Source organism: Triticum dicoccoides, chromosome 1B (genome assembly GCF_002162155.2).
Source record: "Triticum dicoccoides isolate Atlit2015 ecotype Zavitan chromosome 1B, WEW_v2.0, whole genome shotgun sequence".
NCBI classification, from domain to species: domain Eukaryota; kingdom Viridiplantae; phylum Streptophyta; class Magnoliopsida; order Poales; family Poaceae; genus Triticum; species Triticum dicoccoides.
Window position 1 is genome coordinate 687948936 of NC_041381.1, and position 18526 is coordinate 687967461.

The window sequence follows — 18526 nt, forward strand, 5'->3', positions numbered from 1 at the left end:
CGGTCATTCCTTCACCAGTGGGGGCGCAGGGGCGCTCCCCAGTGCCTGGGCCGGGCCTTCCTGGCCCATTGGCCTTGTGCCCACTTGTGATTCGCCTGGGCCCGGTGCGGTGGTGACATGCCATCTAAATCGACGTAAAGCAAAAATATGACAAGATCACATTGGTGACAAGTTGTGCACCGATGAAATAGTTACGCGGGTTTCTATAGATATACTATAGTTTGTTTTCATGCGTTTGTAGCTCTTTTAGTAATTTTAAATATCTTCATATAGGGTTTCACAATATACGAGTTTGAAAAATATCTTAATAAAAGTTTGTTGATTTGTATATAACTAACAAGAATTCTAGAGTGTATGTGGTGTTAATAACGGGTTTGTCCTCGAATCAATAGCGCCTACAATATTCCTATAACTATTTATTTATCTCTTCAACTGGAACATAGCTTTAGCTTAATACTCCAGCATGCAATATAAGATTTTGGAGGAGGCTTACATGATAACTCAATAATAAAGTGATTAAAACAACTGTAGCCTACTTTAAGAGGTTAAGTAGTAGGACCACTGTCAATTTGGGTCAAAAGACACATGACGTTAGTTTGGAGTCCGAAGTCGGGTGTGGGACACAGCGTGTCCAGTTTCGAAGTATGAGATTCAAAGGTGCGTGTTTTCCTAGGAACCAAAAGTAAATATCGACATATGCTTGAGTTCACTGGCCGAAAAACCTTTTTTCTGTCCAAATTGATCAAAGTAAACTTTCCAAATTAACCGGGCCACCCATTTTTCTTAAGAAACATCCCCATCTTATCAGCAAAATATTCCATCTTCGATGGAATTTATAGCGGTTTCTGGAAGTATATGGGATTATAAAAGAAAACATTCATGTGTGCACCCAGATCATGCATGATGGGAGTTACGCAAGCTATGAAGAATAACCAAACAAAAGTTATATTAATGCTAATCAAATATACTAATGCATAGTAATTATTTTTGGGGGGTGTAAAACTCCTAAGCATCAATTATAAGATGTAATCAACACATAAAAGTACTCCCAGCAACCAATCGAAGGTTATAGTACCCAGATTGAATAGATGCTGAACTACGGTTTGGGATGGAGATGGTGCTGGTTAAGATGTTGATGGAGATCCTGATAACGAACGGGGTGTTGATGATGACGATGGCTTAGATCTCCCCTCCCGGAGGGAAGTTTCCTCACCAGAATCACTCTGTGAGAGAGCAAAAGTGCTCCGCCTCAGTTCCACCTCACAGGAAAAACCTCAAGGCCACTCCATGAGAGAGCAAAAGTCCTGAATATTTTTTGTCATTTTTCAAGGAAAAATGGCATTTATAGCCAAAGGGCATCAGTAATGCAGCCAAGAGGCCACCAGACGGGCCCACCATGTGTCCAGGCCGTTTGGTGCCCCTGTGGCTCCCCTCTAGCCCTCCTTCGGTCTTCGCTCTTCATATTTTTCAGAAATAATTCACAAAAATCCCTGGCATGTTTTGAGCTCTGAAAAAATGTTTTTCCTTTTGTTGCAAATTATGTGCAGAGTTTCATTTGTCTGGAAATTTCCCTCTCTAGGTATACCTTGCAATTAAGAAAGAAAAGACATTTGAATTGCATCGTAATGTGAAATATATAATTGAAATACGATAAATTGCAATAGAAAATAGTGATGCAAAATGCAAAATGGACGTATCAAAGACTATATCGGATACTCATGGTAGGAACCAATGTCTTTTTGCACAAGCGCAAGAAGGTGCTAAGAAGGATGTGGAGATGGCATTCAGAGTGCTCCAAGTTGGTTGGGGTATTGTTCGTGGAGCTGCAATGATGTGGAAGCTGAGACACTTTGGGATCTCATGACATGTTGTGTAATCACTGACAACATGATTGTCGAGGATGAGGGTGAAGAGGCGGTCCGCATCCACGTTTCTGAGAAGCCCGGTGTTCAAGTCCGCCTCCCGGAACAATTGGCGGAGCATATTACCAACTTTCTGAGGACGCATCCACAAATTCGAGATCAACAAGTGCATATGCAACTCATAAATGATATTGTAAATCATGTGTGGATCCACGTAAAAAATCCTTGAACTATGATCTTTTATGTTTTTAGTTATGCACTTTCAACAAATTTTATGTTTGGATTATGTTTGAATTATGTATTTTTAAGTGCGAACAATTTGTATTTGTGTGCGCTACTTATTGTTTATGTGTGATGATGGATGTGCATAAGTTTGTATGAATTTAACATTTCAAAAGTAAAGGCTGTAGTAGTAGTAGTAAATGGAGTCCTTTGAGGGCCGGTTCGGCGTTATGTGTAGACGGGTCCTGGCGCGTCCACAGATATGTTGGGGTTTCGGATTTGGCAACTCATATTCAGAAGAGACATCAGCTACCAATGTACTGGACAACAACGGAATGGGTCACGATCGAACTGGACAACCACACACGACGAAACACACAACTACCAATGTACTCAGAGGAGAATATGTGTGTGATCCGGCGTGCATGCAGGCCATCCAATCCAATTGAAATCTCTGCAGCAGCCTAGGCCATATCGTCCACCGTGTGTGTCCTCGACGTACGTTTAAGAACACGCTGTATTCACCACAGGTTGCTAACCATATCATCTTTGTGCTAAGCACGCTTGCTCGCTGATGATCACCGAGAATTGAACTGATTCTAGACCCTCCTTCCTGCTCATCAGTTTATAAACTTTGCGTCCGTGTTTATCGATCGGTATATAAACGAACAGTACGAGTAGCAACCATGGGTTCGCGCATCACTCGAGCAAGGACAAAAAAGGGAAACACAACGTTCTTTTCTAAGTAAAAAGGAAGATGGACACAGCTAGCCTGCCGGCCACATTGATTAGTGCTAATCAAAATGAAACGCTCGTTAGACATCGTTTTCTCCTTGGCAAATCACGCCGGCCTGCATAGCCCAACATACTTTACGTGATAGACTGAATTTGTATAGTTCCCAAATTTTCTAGACAACATACCTGCTGCTTTGAAATTAACCATTAAGCTGCTACTCGGATATACGATATCGCTATCAGGGTCTACATCCATATTAATGAAATCTTTTAGTTTTGGCTATTATGCCTTGTCGTGAACAAGACCAAGATGATGCGCTTTCATAAGTAGATGATGTAGTACGTTGCCACGTTGGTGTGAAGGAGGACGAGATGAGAGTTGTCGGTCGGTCAAAACGGTGGAGTTTTGGAGGGTTTTCAGGGCAGCGGATGGATATAGCTAGCCTGTCCATCGTGACAAAGGCCATGCGCCGTGTTAATTTGTAGGCCAGCAGAGATAAGCTGAGCTAGAAACGTACCACCATCTCTCTCTCTCTCTCTCTCTCTCTCTCTCTCTCTCTCTCTCTCTCTCTCTCTCTCTCTCTCTCTCTCTCTCTCTCTCTCTCTCTCTCTCGTGTGTGTGTGTGTGTGTGTGTTATCCTTGTGTGGATATAGTACCATAGTTATTATCACCATGAAACAGAACTCAACGAGTAGTTCCAATCGATGATGGACGTGATTCCTATATATCATTTCAATGGGGAAGAGCGGCAAAGCACCAAGTAGCAAACAATTATCTCGTTTTCAGCTCATCTCGCTGGATCTACCAATCATAATTGCCTTCCTCTACAAAAAAGAGAACAAATCGTCCTTGTAGACGGCACCACGACAGCAACATTGCAAAAATACAACATAAACAATATTCTAAAAAAATGTGACGATATGTGTGTATGTCCTCCCTATGACATATGTCTTCTTCCATTTGGTTTGGATGCAACTTTGAACAGGGTACCACATAGAATCTGGTCGTCCCGAGGGTACTCGTCTACGCGTTGCGTTACGTGTTCAACATATAGTGGACTTTGTAAGTAAGAGTGTGTTTGGCTCTGTAGCTACAACAATGTCATACGGTGTGCTGGTGCGATGCAACTTTGGGCTAGCTAGCTAGATGTCATGTGCAAGACGCCTGGTCATCTGCAGAGCCCCCACGAAGAGGGGCGGGATGCTCTGGGCATTGCAGAACACGTTCTCCGGGTCGATGGTGGTCTTGGCACGGACGAGACGGTCGTAGTTGCTCAAGAAGTACCTCTCGCCCCATGTCCTCGCCGCCTCGACCTCCGAGTTGAGAGGACTGCCGCCATCTTGGTCGCCGTCTCCTATTATAGGATGATGATGAGCAGGAGAGCCATTGTTGTTGGTGCCTAGATCAAGGTCTAGGTAGTTTATGTAGGCGGTGCGTGGGCCGTTGGACACGTAGGCTCCCATGAGGTCGTAGAACCGGCGTAGCCAGTCCATGTACTCCTGTCTCTGGCCGTCGTCGTCGGCGGTCCAGGCAATGAGATGCTGGATCGCGTGGATGTTTCCTCTGCGATGCGGGAACGGGAGGTCGGCGGCGGCGATCCGGTCCATGGCCCCGCCGTACGGGTCAAGGATGACGTACGCCTTGGGCTGCTTGGAAAGGAAACCGATGGCTCCCTCCAGCTCGCCGAAGGGCGTCGGCCGGCGCACGAAGTCCGACTTGGCCTTGAAGTAGTTCTTGTCGTGGAGCACCCGGTCGGTGAGGTCCGACGTGGAGCTCCCTTCGGGCAGGCCCGAGAAGAAGACCACGGAGTCGATCCAGCTCATCTCTCTCGGGTTCAGGTCCGCGAGGCCGATCTCTGGGAACCGTGTGGAGAGTATCTCCAACGCCTCCTGGCACCGCCCGAGGTAGAACCCCTTGAAGGTGACGGAGATGCCGGTCCCGTCCGACTCCGGCAGGCCGGCTCCGACGAACGCCGAGAGGTAGAACTCGTCGGGCAGCCACGGCGCGACGTGCTGCCATGTTGACACCAGCCGTGCCACCGACTCCACGGTGCCGGGCCGGTTCACGACGAACACGGTGACGCGCTCCGGGACAGGGCTCAGCTTGACGCGCCACGCATAGACGGCGCCCCAGGCGCCGCCACCGCCGCCGCGGATCGCCCAGAAGACCTCCTCGCCCATGCTGTCGCGGTCCAGCACGCGCCCGTCGGCGTCGACCAGAACGGCGTCGATCACGTTGTCCGCCGCGAGCCCGTACTTGCGGGACAGCAGCCCGAACCCGCCACCGGCGATGTGGCCTCCGGAGCCGACCGTGGGGCATGACCCTGCCGAAAACGCCAGGGTCTTGCTGGACGCGGCCACCGCGTGGTACACCTGGCCGAGCGTCGCGCCGGACTGGACCCACGCGGTGCGCGTTCCGGCGTCGACCCGAACGCGGTCTAGCGCCACGAGGTCGATGACGACGAAGCCGCCGGCGCCGTCCGTGGTGTAGGAGAGGCCCTCGTAGCTGTGCCCGCCGCTGCGGAGGCGCACCACCAGCCCCGTCTCCCGGGCGCACAGCACGGCCGCGCGCAGCTCTGCCAGGGACGCCGGGACGACCACGGCGGCCGGACCGTGGTGCGCACAGGCGGCCGCGAACCGGAGGTTCTGGACGGAGAAGGCGAGCGCGGCGGCGTACGCGGGCGAGCGGCGTGTGGTGACGTTGCGCACGCCGGCGGCCGCGAGGCAGGACGTCATCAGGGCGCTGTCGTCATCGTCGTCGTTGCCGTTGCCGACGCTGCCGGGCGAAGCCGCTTGCACGGCGAGGAGGCGGAGCAGAAGAGAGAAGAGCAGGCTGATGGCCATGGACGCATGGACTGTGGAGTGTGACGATGCGCGCGTGGGGTTTTATGCAGGCCCGCGTGATTTTATTATTTTACATGCAGGCCGGCGGGATTGGTTAAGGAGAAAACGATGCGCAACGAGCGGTTAAAAATCATTTGGTTTTGATTAGCACTAATTTATGTGGCCGGCAGGCTTTGTTTCTACCCGTACTACATACCGACAAACACGGACACAAAATATGTGCACACTTGCACTACCAGACGCACTTGCAAAATCATTTGTTCTTCTCTGCGTTTTAGGTACCAAGAATGCACCAACAAACTTATTTGTTCGCCTTGCATATTTTCCTAGGGTGTGACTAGGTCTCAGTTTCACGCCATAAATGACCCATCAGTCTTATACACATCTTCGCCAAGCTGGTCGCGAAGCTTCTCTCTCTCCGGCTCGCTCCTCGGCTGAGCACCATGGTCTTCACCAACCAGAGCGCGTTTATTGCGGGGCGATGCATCCATGACAACTTTCTGCTCGTACAGCAGACGGCTCGTCTCCTGCACAACCTGAAGGCGCTACGCATGCTTCTCAAGCTGGACATTGCTCGTGCGTTCGACAGTGTTTCTTGGCCATTCCTCCTGCAACTTCTGCAGCACCTGGGGTTTGGCCCACGTTGGCGTGAGTGGATTTCCATGCTTCTATCCACGGCTTCCACGAGAGTCCTCATTAATGGCTACCCAGGGCCTCCGATCGATCACGCTCACGGCCTTCGTCAGGGCGACCCGGTTTCGCCCATGCTCTTCACCTTGGTCATCGACGTGCTCAACTCCATGCTGCTGCGTGCGGTTGATCTTGGCCTACTCCATCGCTTGACCAACCGTCACGCAGCTTCGAGCATATCCCTCTATGCCGATGATGTGGTCATCTTTTGCCACCCAGACTCTCACGACCTCGCCACGGTTCGCAGGCTCCTCCATGTCTTTGGCCCCGCTTCCTTTATCTTTTCTTTTCTTCGAACATCGTGTTTCCATTTTTATGCACGTTCGAGTGATGCATGCATGCACAGTTACTGCACATATTCTTCACACAAAATTCGTCAAGGGTAACAAAATACTCTTCTTTGAACAATTATATATTTACAAACATGAACACGAAATACGTGCACACTTGCACACGTGAAACCGCAGACTAGTTTGTTCTTTTCTACTCCCTCAGTGTAAAAAACGCTCTTATGTTATGGGACGGAGGGAGTACGTTTTAGGCATGAGGAATGTGCCAACAAACTTGTTTGTTTGCCTTTTATATTTGGTTAACTGTGGTACTTTTGGTAAAACACTTTACGTGTCAGACTATTATGTAGTTCCCCATGTTGCTAGACAACATACCTGCTTTGAAACTAATCACTAGACTATTGCTCAAATATATCGCTATCAAGGTCTACATCTATATTAGTGAAATCTTTTAATTTGGCTATTGTGTCTTGTCGTTAACAACAAGACTAAGGAGGTGCGCTTTCTTAAGAAGATGGTGTACGTAAGTTAACACTCTGGTGTGAAGGATGAGAAGAGTCGTTAGTGGAGGGTTTTCAGGGCGATGGACGGATATACCATGTCCATCATGGCGAAGTCATATATACATTGTTATTTCTTAGGCCGGCAGAGATATACTCCCTCTGTTTCTAAATATAAGTCTTTGTAGAGATTTCACTATGAACTACATACGGAGCAAAATGAGTGAATCTACACTCTAAAATGCATCTACATACATCCGTATATGGTTCATAGTAGAATTTCTCCAAAGACTTATATTTAGGAACGGAGGGAGTATAAGCTAAACTAGAAATGTGCCGCCGGATTTCTGTCTCTCTCCTGTCTATTCAAAGTTTCTCTTTCTCATTTTTTTATCCCTGAACCGTAGATCGATTATTCTATGGTATTTTGTTTTCTGTTAACTCATATGAAAGTATGGTACAGAAGGGAGGAGCAAAAGAAGAAAAACCTACAAAAGGCGAGGCATGAACAGACTATGATTATGCAATACCAGTTGTAGGAACCATAAAAAAAAAGTTCTAAAATTTTACTGAAAGCCACTCCTGCAAACAAACAGCATGTGTGATCCGAATCCTATGGGTAAGAAGACCCATCAACGTTGAAAGCAAGCCTCCAGGCTTGAATGGAACGAGTCAAGTTTCTGAAAATTCTTTCATTCCTCTGAATCCAAAGGTTCCAGCAGCCCAAGATGACAATTTTCAAGCTTTTTTTAAAAAAAAGAAGGAAGACCATCGGCATCTGCATCTGCATGATGCATGCAGCCACTTTATTAATTATTCATTTAAGACCTTATAAAGTCACACAACAGTAAGACTAAAGCCACCGTCTAGACAACATGTGTCGCTACTTCTATCCAGTTGATGAAGGGATGCTGATAGTCTGGGCCTAATACCAAACAGACCTCGCAGCCAAACCTAACATCTAAGGCCCACCTATATACTTATATATACATGCCTGGTGCACCGATCAATACATTGAGATTGCACAACCCATAACTTGCCCTTCTACATGGTATCTATCGCAGCATGATCCTAACCCTAAAGCCGTCGCCGCCGCCGCGCCTCTACGCGCCGCCGCCGCCGCGCCTTTACTCCCCGCCGCCGCCACCAGCCGCCGCCGCCGCCACCTCTCTCACGGTCGCCGTCGCCACCGCTGGTCGCCGCCGCCTCTCCCCACCACCTCGGACGCCGGTGCCGCCGCCTCTTCCCGAGGCCGCCGTCGCCGCTTGTCCCGCTTCCGACCGCGCCCTCCCTCTCGCCGCCACCTTCCCTCCCACCCGCGCCGCACCCGCTCCACCCCACCTGTCGCTTGCGCCGCCGCACCTCCCAGCCGCGTCGCAACCCGCCCCGTAGGTCCCAAACCCTAACCCTCGCCATGAGCTCCTCCTCGTCCACCATCTCCAACCCGTTCGCCGGTCCCGATGTCACCCTCGTCCGCGACCTCAACATCCATGAGCGTGTTTCGGTCAAGCTTGATCACACCACCGCGTCCTACTCCGCTTGGAAGCGGTATTTTTCGCTTGTGTTCCGTGAGTACCTCCTGCACGGCCACGTGGACGGCATCGTGGACTCGGCACTCATGATCAACGACGAGAAGTCGATGATCCTCGACGCCACCATCATCCGCTGGTTCTACCTCACCATCTCCAGCGACCTCTTCCACACCGTGGTGGACAACGAGGACGACGCCTATGCGGTCTGGACCAAGCTCAACGGCCTCTTCACCAACAATCGGCTGCAGCGCAAGGTCCTGCTCTATGGTGAGTTTTATGGGTGCCAGCAACTTGACTCATCCATCGATGATTTTTGCATGCGCCTCAAGAAGCTCGCCGATGAGCTCCGCAATCTCGGGGAAAAGATTGGCGACGAGCTCCTCATCAGCACCCTTTCCGGCGGCCTCAACGAGGACTTCGGGAACGCCGCCTCCAACCTCACCCTCATCCCGGAGCCCACCTTCGCCAAGGTGGTCGCGTACCTCAAGTTGGAGGAGCGCCGGATGCGGGTGGCGCGGTCTCGCGTGACCCACACCGCCTCGTCGCAGGCACCCGTGGGGGTTCGGCCCCGCCACCGCCGCGCCCGACGCCGTCCCAGCCGGCAGCGCCCGCCATCCCGCCGCCCAGCCGGCGGCCAACGGGGGGGGGGGGTCGTCGCGGCGGTCGTCGTGGCGGCCGCAAGCAGGGGGCGTAGGTGCTCAGGGAGGAGCGCCCCACCCACCGCAGCAGGCTTCTCAGCCGACCCCGTGGTACGCCGGCCAGAACCCATTGACCGGCGTTGTCCACGCCTACTCCATGCCGGTTCCTCGGGCCCCTGCCCCAGGCATTCTCAGCACCCTGCCTCAGCCACACCAGGCGTACTACGCCGCGCCGCAGCCCTACGCGGCGCCCTACGGTCAGCAGCCGCCGCCAGGTGGGCCGCCGCCGCTGCCCCTGACGGCCGCGCCGCCTCTCCCGCCGGCACCGTGGGACCCGGCCCTCCCGGCGGCTCTCCACAACACCCCTTCCCCGTCCAGTTAGACCGGCGGCGGCGACTGGTACATGGACAGCGGCGCCACCACTCACATGGTGGCGTACCCCAGTAACCTCCACACCACCCATCCTGTCCACATTCCAACCGCATCACCGTCGGTGACGGCTCTTCCCTTCCCATCACCCATATTGGTCATACATATTTTCCGTCTAACTCCACTCCTATATCCATGTCTAATATTCTCGTTTCTCCTAAACTTATTAAAAATCTTGTTTCTGTTCGTTCTCTTACACGTGAAAATCCGGTTACCGTTGAATTTGACGAATATGGTTTTTCTGTTAAGGACGCTCGCACGCGGATGGTGCTCCACCGATGTGACAGCCCCGATGAGCTCTACCCGGTTCACTCCGCCACCTCCACCACTTCCGCCGCCCCTGTCGCTCTCGCCACCGGAGTGGATCTTTGGCATGCTCGCTTGGGTCATCCTAACCCTGCCACCCTTCGCCACATACTTCGGATTTTTTCTTTCACATGTAATAAGAACGAGGATCACTCGTGTCATGCATGTCGCCTCGGTAAACATGCTCGTCTTCCATTTAGGGCTTCTTCTTTTGTTGCATCATACCCGTTTGAGTTAATTCATAGTGATGTTTGGGCATCTCTTGTTGCCAGTAATACTGGCTTTCTTTATTATCTTGTCATACTTGACGATTTTTCGCATTATGTGTGGACCTTCCCGTTGCGCCGCAAGTCGGATGTTATATCCACTCTCGCCGCTTTCTATTCTTATGTTCTCACGCAGTTTGGTCGTCCCATTCTTGCATTGCAGGCAGACAACGGGAAGGAGTCTGACAACCTCGTTGTTCGTAATCTTCTCACCACACATGGCATGATTTTTCGTCTCACTTGCCCGTACACCTCGCAGCAGAATGGTCGTGCTGAGCGCATCCTTCGCACTCTCAATGACTGCGTTAGGACTCTTCTCTTTCATGCCAATGTGCCTCCGCGCTTTTGGCCTGACGCGCTCGCCACCGCTTCTCTCCTCATCAACATCCGCCCATGTCGTACTCGCGGGAACTTTACACCTCATCATCTTCTCTTCGGTGCACCCCCCTATTATGATGGGCTTCGCATCTTCGGCTGCCTTTGCTACCCTAGCATCGCCGCTACTGCGCCTCATAAGCTTGCACCCCGCTCCGTCGCCTGCATCTTTCTCGGCTACCCACCTAACACCAAGGGCTATCGCTGCTATGATCCCGTCTCACATCGTGTTTTCACCTCCCGACACGTTTACTTTGATGCGATGGTGTTTCCGTTTCAGCAGCAGGTACCCCTTGTCGTCTCATCACCGCCGGCCACCGGTGGCCCTTTGATGACTTCGTCAGGTGGACGGTCCTGTCTGGCTCGTGGACCGCCTCCGGGCTTTGGCGGTCCTCGCGCCCTCACGCCGGCAACCGCCCCCTCGGCCTCCTCGGCCGGCTCTGACGGTGTAGCCGACGCCCCGCCTTCACCGCCGCCCCTGACTCGGACGCCGCGGGATCGGGAGCTGCAGGCTCGGCCGCCTCTTCCGCGGCCTCGACGCCAGCCACCTCGCTGGCCCTGACGCCGGCCCCCTCGCCGGCTCCGACGCCGGCTACCTCGCCGGCCCCCTCGCCGGCCCCGACGCCGGCTACCTCGTCGGTCCCGACGCTGGCCGCTTCGCTGGCCCCGACGCCGGCCGCCTCGCCGGCTGCCTCGCCGGTGGCTTCGGCGGCGCCGCCCGGCCCAGTCACCCGCGCTCGTACCGGCGTTCATCGTCCGATCCTCCGGTACTCGAGCTATGAGTACGTCCTCGCCGCCTCCTCCGCGGAGCCGTCGCCCATTCCCGCATCCGCTCTCGCCGCCCTCCGTGATCCTCACTGGCTTGCGGCGATGCAGGAAGAGTTCGATGCTCTTCAACGGAACCGCACCTGGACCCTGGTTCCCCGGCCTCCTCGCGCCAACGTCATCACCGGCAAGTGGGTCTTTCGCCATAAGACCCACTCGAATGGTACTCTCGAGCGCTACAAGGCTCACTGGGTGGTCCGCGGTTTCCGCCAGCGCGCTGGAGTGGACTTCACTGAGACGTTTGCCCCGGTTGTCAAACCGGGCACGATCCGCACCGTCCTCCAGCTCGCCGTATCCCGCGACTGGCCTGTTCACCAGATGGATGTCTCCAACGCCTTTCTCCACGGCCATCTTGAGGAGCAGGTGTATTGTGAGCAACCCACCGGTTTCGTCGACGCCTCACTTCCCGGCCATGTGTGTCTGCTGTCTCACTCTCTGTACGGGCTCAAGCAGGCACCCCGCTGTAGGACCTTGAAGTATGTCTAGAGGGGGGGGGGGTTATTAGACTACTTGACCAATAAAAACTTAACCTTTTCCCAATTTTAGAGTTTGGTAGATTTTAGCTATTTTAGGACAAGTCAAGCAATCATCACACAATACAAGCAAGCATGCAAAGAGTGTATAGGCAGCGGAAATTAAAGCATGCAACTTGCAGGAAAGTAAAGGGAAGGGTTTGGAGGATTCAAACGCAATTGGAGACACAGATGTTTTTGGCGTGGTTCCGATAGGTGGTGCTATCGTACATCCACGTTGATGGAGACTTCAACCCACGAAGGGTAACGGCTGCGCGAGTCCACGGAGGGCTCCACCCATGAAGGGTCCACGAAGAAGCAACCTTGTCTATCCCACCATGGTCGTTGCCCACGAAGGACTTGCCTCACTAGCGGTAGATCTTCACGAAGTAGGCGATCTCCTTGCCCTTACAAACTCATTGGTTCAACTCCACAATCTTGTCGGAGGCTCCCAAGTGACACCTAGCCAATCTAGGAGACACCACTCTCCAAGAAGTAACAAATGGTGCGTTGATGATGAACTCCTTGCTCTTGTGTTTCAAATGATAGTCTCCCCAACACTCAACTCTCTCTCATAGGATTTGGATCTGGTGGAAAGAGGGTTTGAGTGGAAAGCAACTTGGGGAAGGCTAGAGATCAAGATTCATATGGTAGGAAAGGAATATCTTGGCCTCAACACATGAGTAGGTGGTTCTCTCTCAGAAATGGTAAGTTGGAAGTGTAGGTTTAGTCTGATGGCTCTCTCCACGAATGAAGAGGAGGTGGAGGGGTATATATAGCCTCCACACAAAATCTAACCGTTACACACAATTTACCAAACTCGGTGGGACCGAATAGTTAAACTCGGTCGGACCGATTTAGTAAACCTAGTGACCGTTAGTGATTTTCAGTGGGACCGACATGCATCTCCGTGAGACCGATTCTGTTAGGGTTAGGGCATAACGTAATCTCGGTAAGACCGATTACACAAACTCGGTAAGACCGATTTTGGTAATAAGCTTTCCAGAGAGTTGGTCAGGTAAACTCGGTGGGACCGATTTGCTCTCTCCGGTGAGACCGAAATGTTACAAAAAGGAAACAGAGAGTTTACATTGCAATCTTGGTGGGACCGATCGCTCACTTCGGTTAGACCGAAACGTTACGAAGGGAAATAGAGAGATTACAATCCCATCTCGGTGAGACCGAGATCCCTATCGGTAAGACCGATTTGCTTAGGGTTTGTGGCAGTGGCTATGACTTTTGGAATCGGTGGCGCCGGATAGAAAGAATCGGTGTGACCGATTTTGGCTTTAGGTTTAGGTTATTTGTGGATGTGGGAAAGTAGTTGAGGGTTTTGGATCATATCACTAAGCACATGAAGCAAGAGGCTCATTAAGCAACACCTCATCCCTTCTTGATAGTATTGGCTTTTCCTATAGACTCAATGTGATCTTGGATCACTAAAATGTAAAATGAAGAGTCTTGAGCTTTTGAGCTTGAGCCAATCCTTTATCCTTAGTATTTTGAGGGATCCATTTTCATCATCCATGCCATGCCATTCATTGAGCTTTCCTGAAACAATAGTCTTGGAATAGCATTAGCTCAATGAGCTATATGTTGTTATTAATTACCAAAACCACCTAGGGATAGTTGCACTTTAAATCTCCCCCTTTTTGGTAATTGATGACAACATATAGATCAAAGCTTCGACAAATGATAATAACATCGTCGCTTTGAGAAGTATGTGATAAGCAAGAGCTCCCCCTAAATTTGTGCATAGTTTTAGATTTGCTTTGGACTGCAAATGCACAATGAATTAGGCTCATGGGTTACTCTTCCATGTCACATACATCTTGGTGGAGCGCTCAAAATAATAAACAATGCATACATGCACTCATCACCAAGCATAGTGAGTGATCACATAAGATAGATAAGATAATATCAAGCATGCATAAGTGTAGCTTATGATCAAACACATGATCATCAATGTCTCACAAGCATAGTATCTCAACCAAAAGCAAACACACCAAAAGCAAGAGAGAACAAAAGCAACTCTCTCTCTCTCTCGAAGCCTATGATTTATACATTTTTCTCCCCCTTTGGCAACAAGTTACCAAAAAGTTCATAGAAAATGCATAGTGCTAGATCGACTCTCAAGCTTGATCTTCTGGTGGTGGTGTCCTGATGACTCCAAGGAAGAAGGCTTCAGTTGATGTACAGGGTGCTGGAGTTGATGCTGAAGCTGGTTGCACTCGAGCTGAAGGGGCAGTAGCTGGTGCTGAAGTTGTTTCTCTAGTGTCTGTCACTAGCTCTGCAACTGACCTTTGGGCTCTGGGCACTCGGGCAAACACATTGGTGGTTGTCCTGCCCTTCCTCTCCTACATGTCATCCTGCAGCTGCTCGACAACTGACTGAATCTCAGTTACCTTGACATCTAGATCATATAATTTTTGTTTGATGATTCTTTCCAGGCTCTCCTAGTTTTGAGTTAGGGTGGCCAACCCCTTCTCAATCCTCAGAGATGATGCTATCAACTAACCAAGCTGCTCCTGTTTGGTTTTCAAGAAATATTCAGATGCCTCCTCTTGAGTTGGCATTTTGGTAGCCTTCTCCTTCCTTGCCTTTTCTTTCTTCTCCTGAGCTTGAACTGATGATGGATCATCTTCATTCATGACAACCTCATTGTCCTCAAAGTCTAGATGAAGTGGAAAGTGTTCCTTATCCAGCTGATATTTGCCAGTTCCCATCTTTGAGTTGATCAATTCCTGAATCTGAGGTGCATATCCACAGCTCCTCTTCTGATCTGCTGCAGTCCTCTTGATAGTTTCAACTATAAGGCTCATGACTTTGAATTTTTGTGGAACATCAAATAAATGCAACATGTTGATGGCATGTCCTCTGATCATGTTATGGTCACCAGACTTGGGCAACAGAGTGTGCCTCAGAATCCAATTGATAGTAGCCAGTCCTGACAGCAGAAAGTGGACTGATCCAAAAGAGAAAGTCTCTAGGGCTTTGTCTGGGATCTCCTTGTACATGTGAGCCATGGTATTGTGTCCCATCTTCTTCTTTGCATAAATGTCCAGATCATCATCATTTTCCTTTGGGGCATTGATCAGACTTGCCCATTCTTCTACAGTAGATTGGTACCTTGTACCTTCAGACATCCAAACAATTCTCCCATCTGGGTAAAAATGTGCTGTGGAGTAGAATTGCATGATAAGTTCATCATTCCAATTTGTGAGCTTTTGCCCAACAAAATCTGCAACTTCACAACCAACAAAGTTGTCTTGCACTCCAGGATAGTGCTGTTCATTCTCCTTGATGAATTTCCAGTCAACCCACCTCATGTCACAAACTATGGGCTTCTTGTCCAATAAGATTGTCTCATAGAAGTCATGTTGTTCCTTTGTATGGAATCTGTAATCAACAACAGTTCTTCTCCTTGTGGCACATGGATCTGCCATTCTCCACAGTCTTTGCCCTGAATCCTTCCTAATTTTCATGTCCTCGGCCACAGGATGGGCATCATTGTGGTCTGGTATCTTGGGCTTTAGCTTTCTTAGAACCTGTCCTTCTTCATCTTCCTCCTCAGCAACATTGGGCACTGGGACCTTGTTCTTCTCAGCAGCTGGAATACTCCTGGTATTCCTCTTTGGTGCAGACTTGGCCTTGGGGGCAGCTTTGGGTGCTTCCTTGGGCTTAGATGTTGCAGCCCCTGATCTGATTGCATCACCCATAAGCTTAGGTGCCTTTGGTGTTGGTGCAGCAAGCTCTTCCTCTTCCATCATGGAAGGTTGCCCAACAACTCTGGCCATGGTCTTCTTGACCCTTTCCTTCCTCTTCTTGCTTTCATCAGCTGGCTCTTTGGGATCAGGATTTTCACGCAGTTGAGTTGATGCTCTGGCCTTGGGCATAGGTTGCCTTCTTGCAGGTCTTTTAATATTCATGCCTGGCTTTATATCCTTTGTTGAGCCATATTCCTTCTTGAGCACCACTTTCTTGGAAGTAGCCTCATCTTCCTCAGCCTTGTAGTCTTCATCCTCTGAATCTGAAGTTCTTTTCCTCCTTTGCCTTGTTGCAGCCTTAGGCAAATTGCTAGGAGTACTTTTGCTCCCTTCATCTGAAGTACTGGAGGGACTAGTGCCCTCACTCAAGTCCATCTGCTCTTCTGGCCTGTTCTGGCTGTCACTTTGATCAGACATACTGCAAAAGCTGACTGATGACCCTGTGAAGAGTTATAGATGAGATAGAAAAGATGAGCATCACAAAATGCAGAGGTTTTTGCAAAAGAATGACTCAAAAGTTCAGTTTTAGTTTTCCACATAAAGCATTTCGGATCCACCGATTTTCAAACTCGGTGATACCGAAGCAATTTTGGAACCTAAACTGATGATCTCGGTTGGACCGAGTTTCAGTTCGGTGGTACCGAGACTGCTAGGGTTTCACAGAATCCTCAAATCGGTTGCACCGATTAGTAATTCTCGGTCAGACCGAGAGTCACTAGTGCAATGGCATAAGCCAAATCGGTGAGACCGAGTTTTTCAACTCGGTGGGTCCGAGATGGTTTCGGCGGAAACCTAAACCTAAAAATTCGAATCACATCTAATCTATGAACTACTTTGGCTGGATAGAAGGGTTTCAATTGTGGCAAGAATCAATATGAAAAACAATGTGCTAGGAATCAGACGTGGATAGCACAAAGATCAAGTCCATACCCTAACTTGGCGGTGGACTTGCTACGGCGGCAACGGTGGGGACGAAACTCGTTGATGACGGCGAAGACCAGCGACAGGAGGCTGCTGGCGACGAGGAGACGATCCGGAGACCACGATGGCAGAGCGAGCTGTTGCGCGGGCGAAGGGTTTCAGAGAAATTTCCAAAAAAATTCCCGTGGCTATATATAGCCCGACACTGTCTGTGTGACTGAGTGGAACAACTCGGTGGCACCGAGATGCATAACTGTGTTCAGTTACAGCAAATCGGTGAGACCGAAAAGTTCAAATCGGTTGCACCGAGATTGAAAACTTAGATCAACTTGATGATCTCGGTAGGACCGAAATGGAAGGATCGGTCAGACCGAGAATCACTAAGAGGTTTTGGAAGTCTAAGTCTATGACGAACCGCGGACTCCGAGTGCTCCTCATGCAGAGTGGTTCAAATCTGACTTGATCAAATTTTGTGATGTAGCATGAATAGAGTTTGAGACGAGAAAATCATAGATAGCTAAAGAAGGTTCTTAGGCATTCTTGTCCATCCACTTGGCACAAAGGAAGGAACCAAACAATCAAAACAACAAGTGGATGTCCTTGAATGAGTAAAATATGCACCAACATGCTCACACAATAAGATGACAATTGAAATATGTGGCAAAGCATGCACAACCAATTCTAGCATCTATCAAACAGTTGGTGATGACTAGGTCATCTATATATGAGTATATTGACTTAGGAGTCAAAAGAGAACATTTGATCATAGGTCATACTCATCGTTTAAGCTCAAGTGGGGTTACCACTTTCACATAATGCATTAATGTGTTCACACCATTAGAGTTGCTTTGACTCGGTTCTTAGAGTTAAGCTCCCCCTAGATGTGAGATCCCCCCTTAGAGGGATGAACTAACCTTGGGTTTTGTCGATGATGACTTCATGTAGGTGTTGAAGATGTAGATGCTCAATGTTGATGTAGATCATTTGGAGCAATCCTTTGGAGTGAGTTGCACTTTCAACTTACCTACATGGGTTAGTCCCACAAGGAACAAACAAGAATATCCATAGACATAGAGTGATGCACACATAAGATGATGTCCATGAAAACATTAGGTTACCTTGTCCCTTGCCTTACCAACATGAGGGTTTGTGACTCCTTGAACTAGTGCAAGATGTGAAGGTTGATTGCACTTGTTCTTGCCAAAATGATATGAGTGAAGAATGTTGGCAGAGTCACCCTCAAGAACTCTCTAGTTCTTCTTCTTCGGGATCTACATCATCTTGATGGGAATCCTTGGAGTTGTAGTTGTACTTGATGAAGTAGAACTTGACGTAGTCTTGGGGACCCACTTTAACGAGGCTTTAGGTGCTTCTTCAAATACATAAATCTCTTCTTGAAGCTTGTCCTTGCCTTTGTTCTTGTGGTCTTGTGGTGGAAGATCATCTTGAGCTTGTGTCCCCTTGAAGGAAGTAGGATCATACTTCTCTTGTTGAGGAACAAACTTTGTCTTGGGGTATTGATCTTCTTCCCACTTAACTCTATTGGCGTTGAACTTTCGTTCAAAACCAACACATTGATTCTTCCGGTGCCTTCCTTGCTTGCGTACAATTTCCTCGAATTGCTTACTCCCGGTAAGGCTCTTGTAAACACCTTTCTCTATAATTCCCTTCAATAAAATATTTTCTTGCTCAAGTGTAATTTGGCTAAGAGAATCATTAGTGGAATCAAGAGAACTACTAGAAGCAACAATATTGGATTTAGCATTATTATTGTTACTACTAGAGGAAGTATCTTTCTTGTACTTGTTACTA

The 18526-nt window shown here is 49.5% G+C and overlaps 1 protein-coding gene across 1 annotated transcript; it reads right to left on the minus strand.

Moving 5' to 3' along the window:
• Window positions 1–3745: 3745 nt before the first annotated feature.
• Window positions 3746–5663, minus strand: LOC119349698 (reticuline oxidase-like). The gene has a single exon (XM_037617781.1). It carries the CDS (start codon window positions 5661–5663, stop codon window positions 3963–3965), a length of 1701 nt encoding a protein of 566 aa, XP_037473678.1. The 3' UTR covers window positions 3746–3962.
• Window positions 5664–18526: the final 12863 nt, after the last annotated feature.

What these genes read in the sequence shown, in the direction of transcription:
- LOC119349698 (XM_037617781.1), bottom strand. Translation starts at nt 5,663, where the DNA reads ATGGCCATCAGCCTGCTCTTCTCTCTTCTGCTCCGCCTCCTCGCCGTG.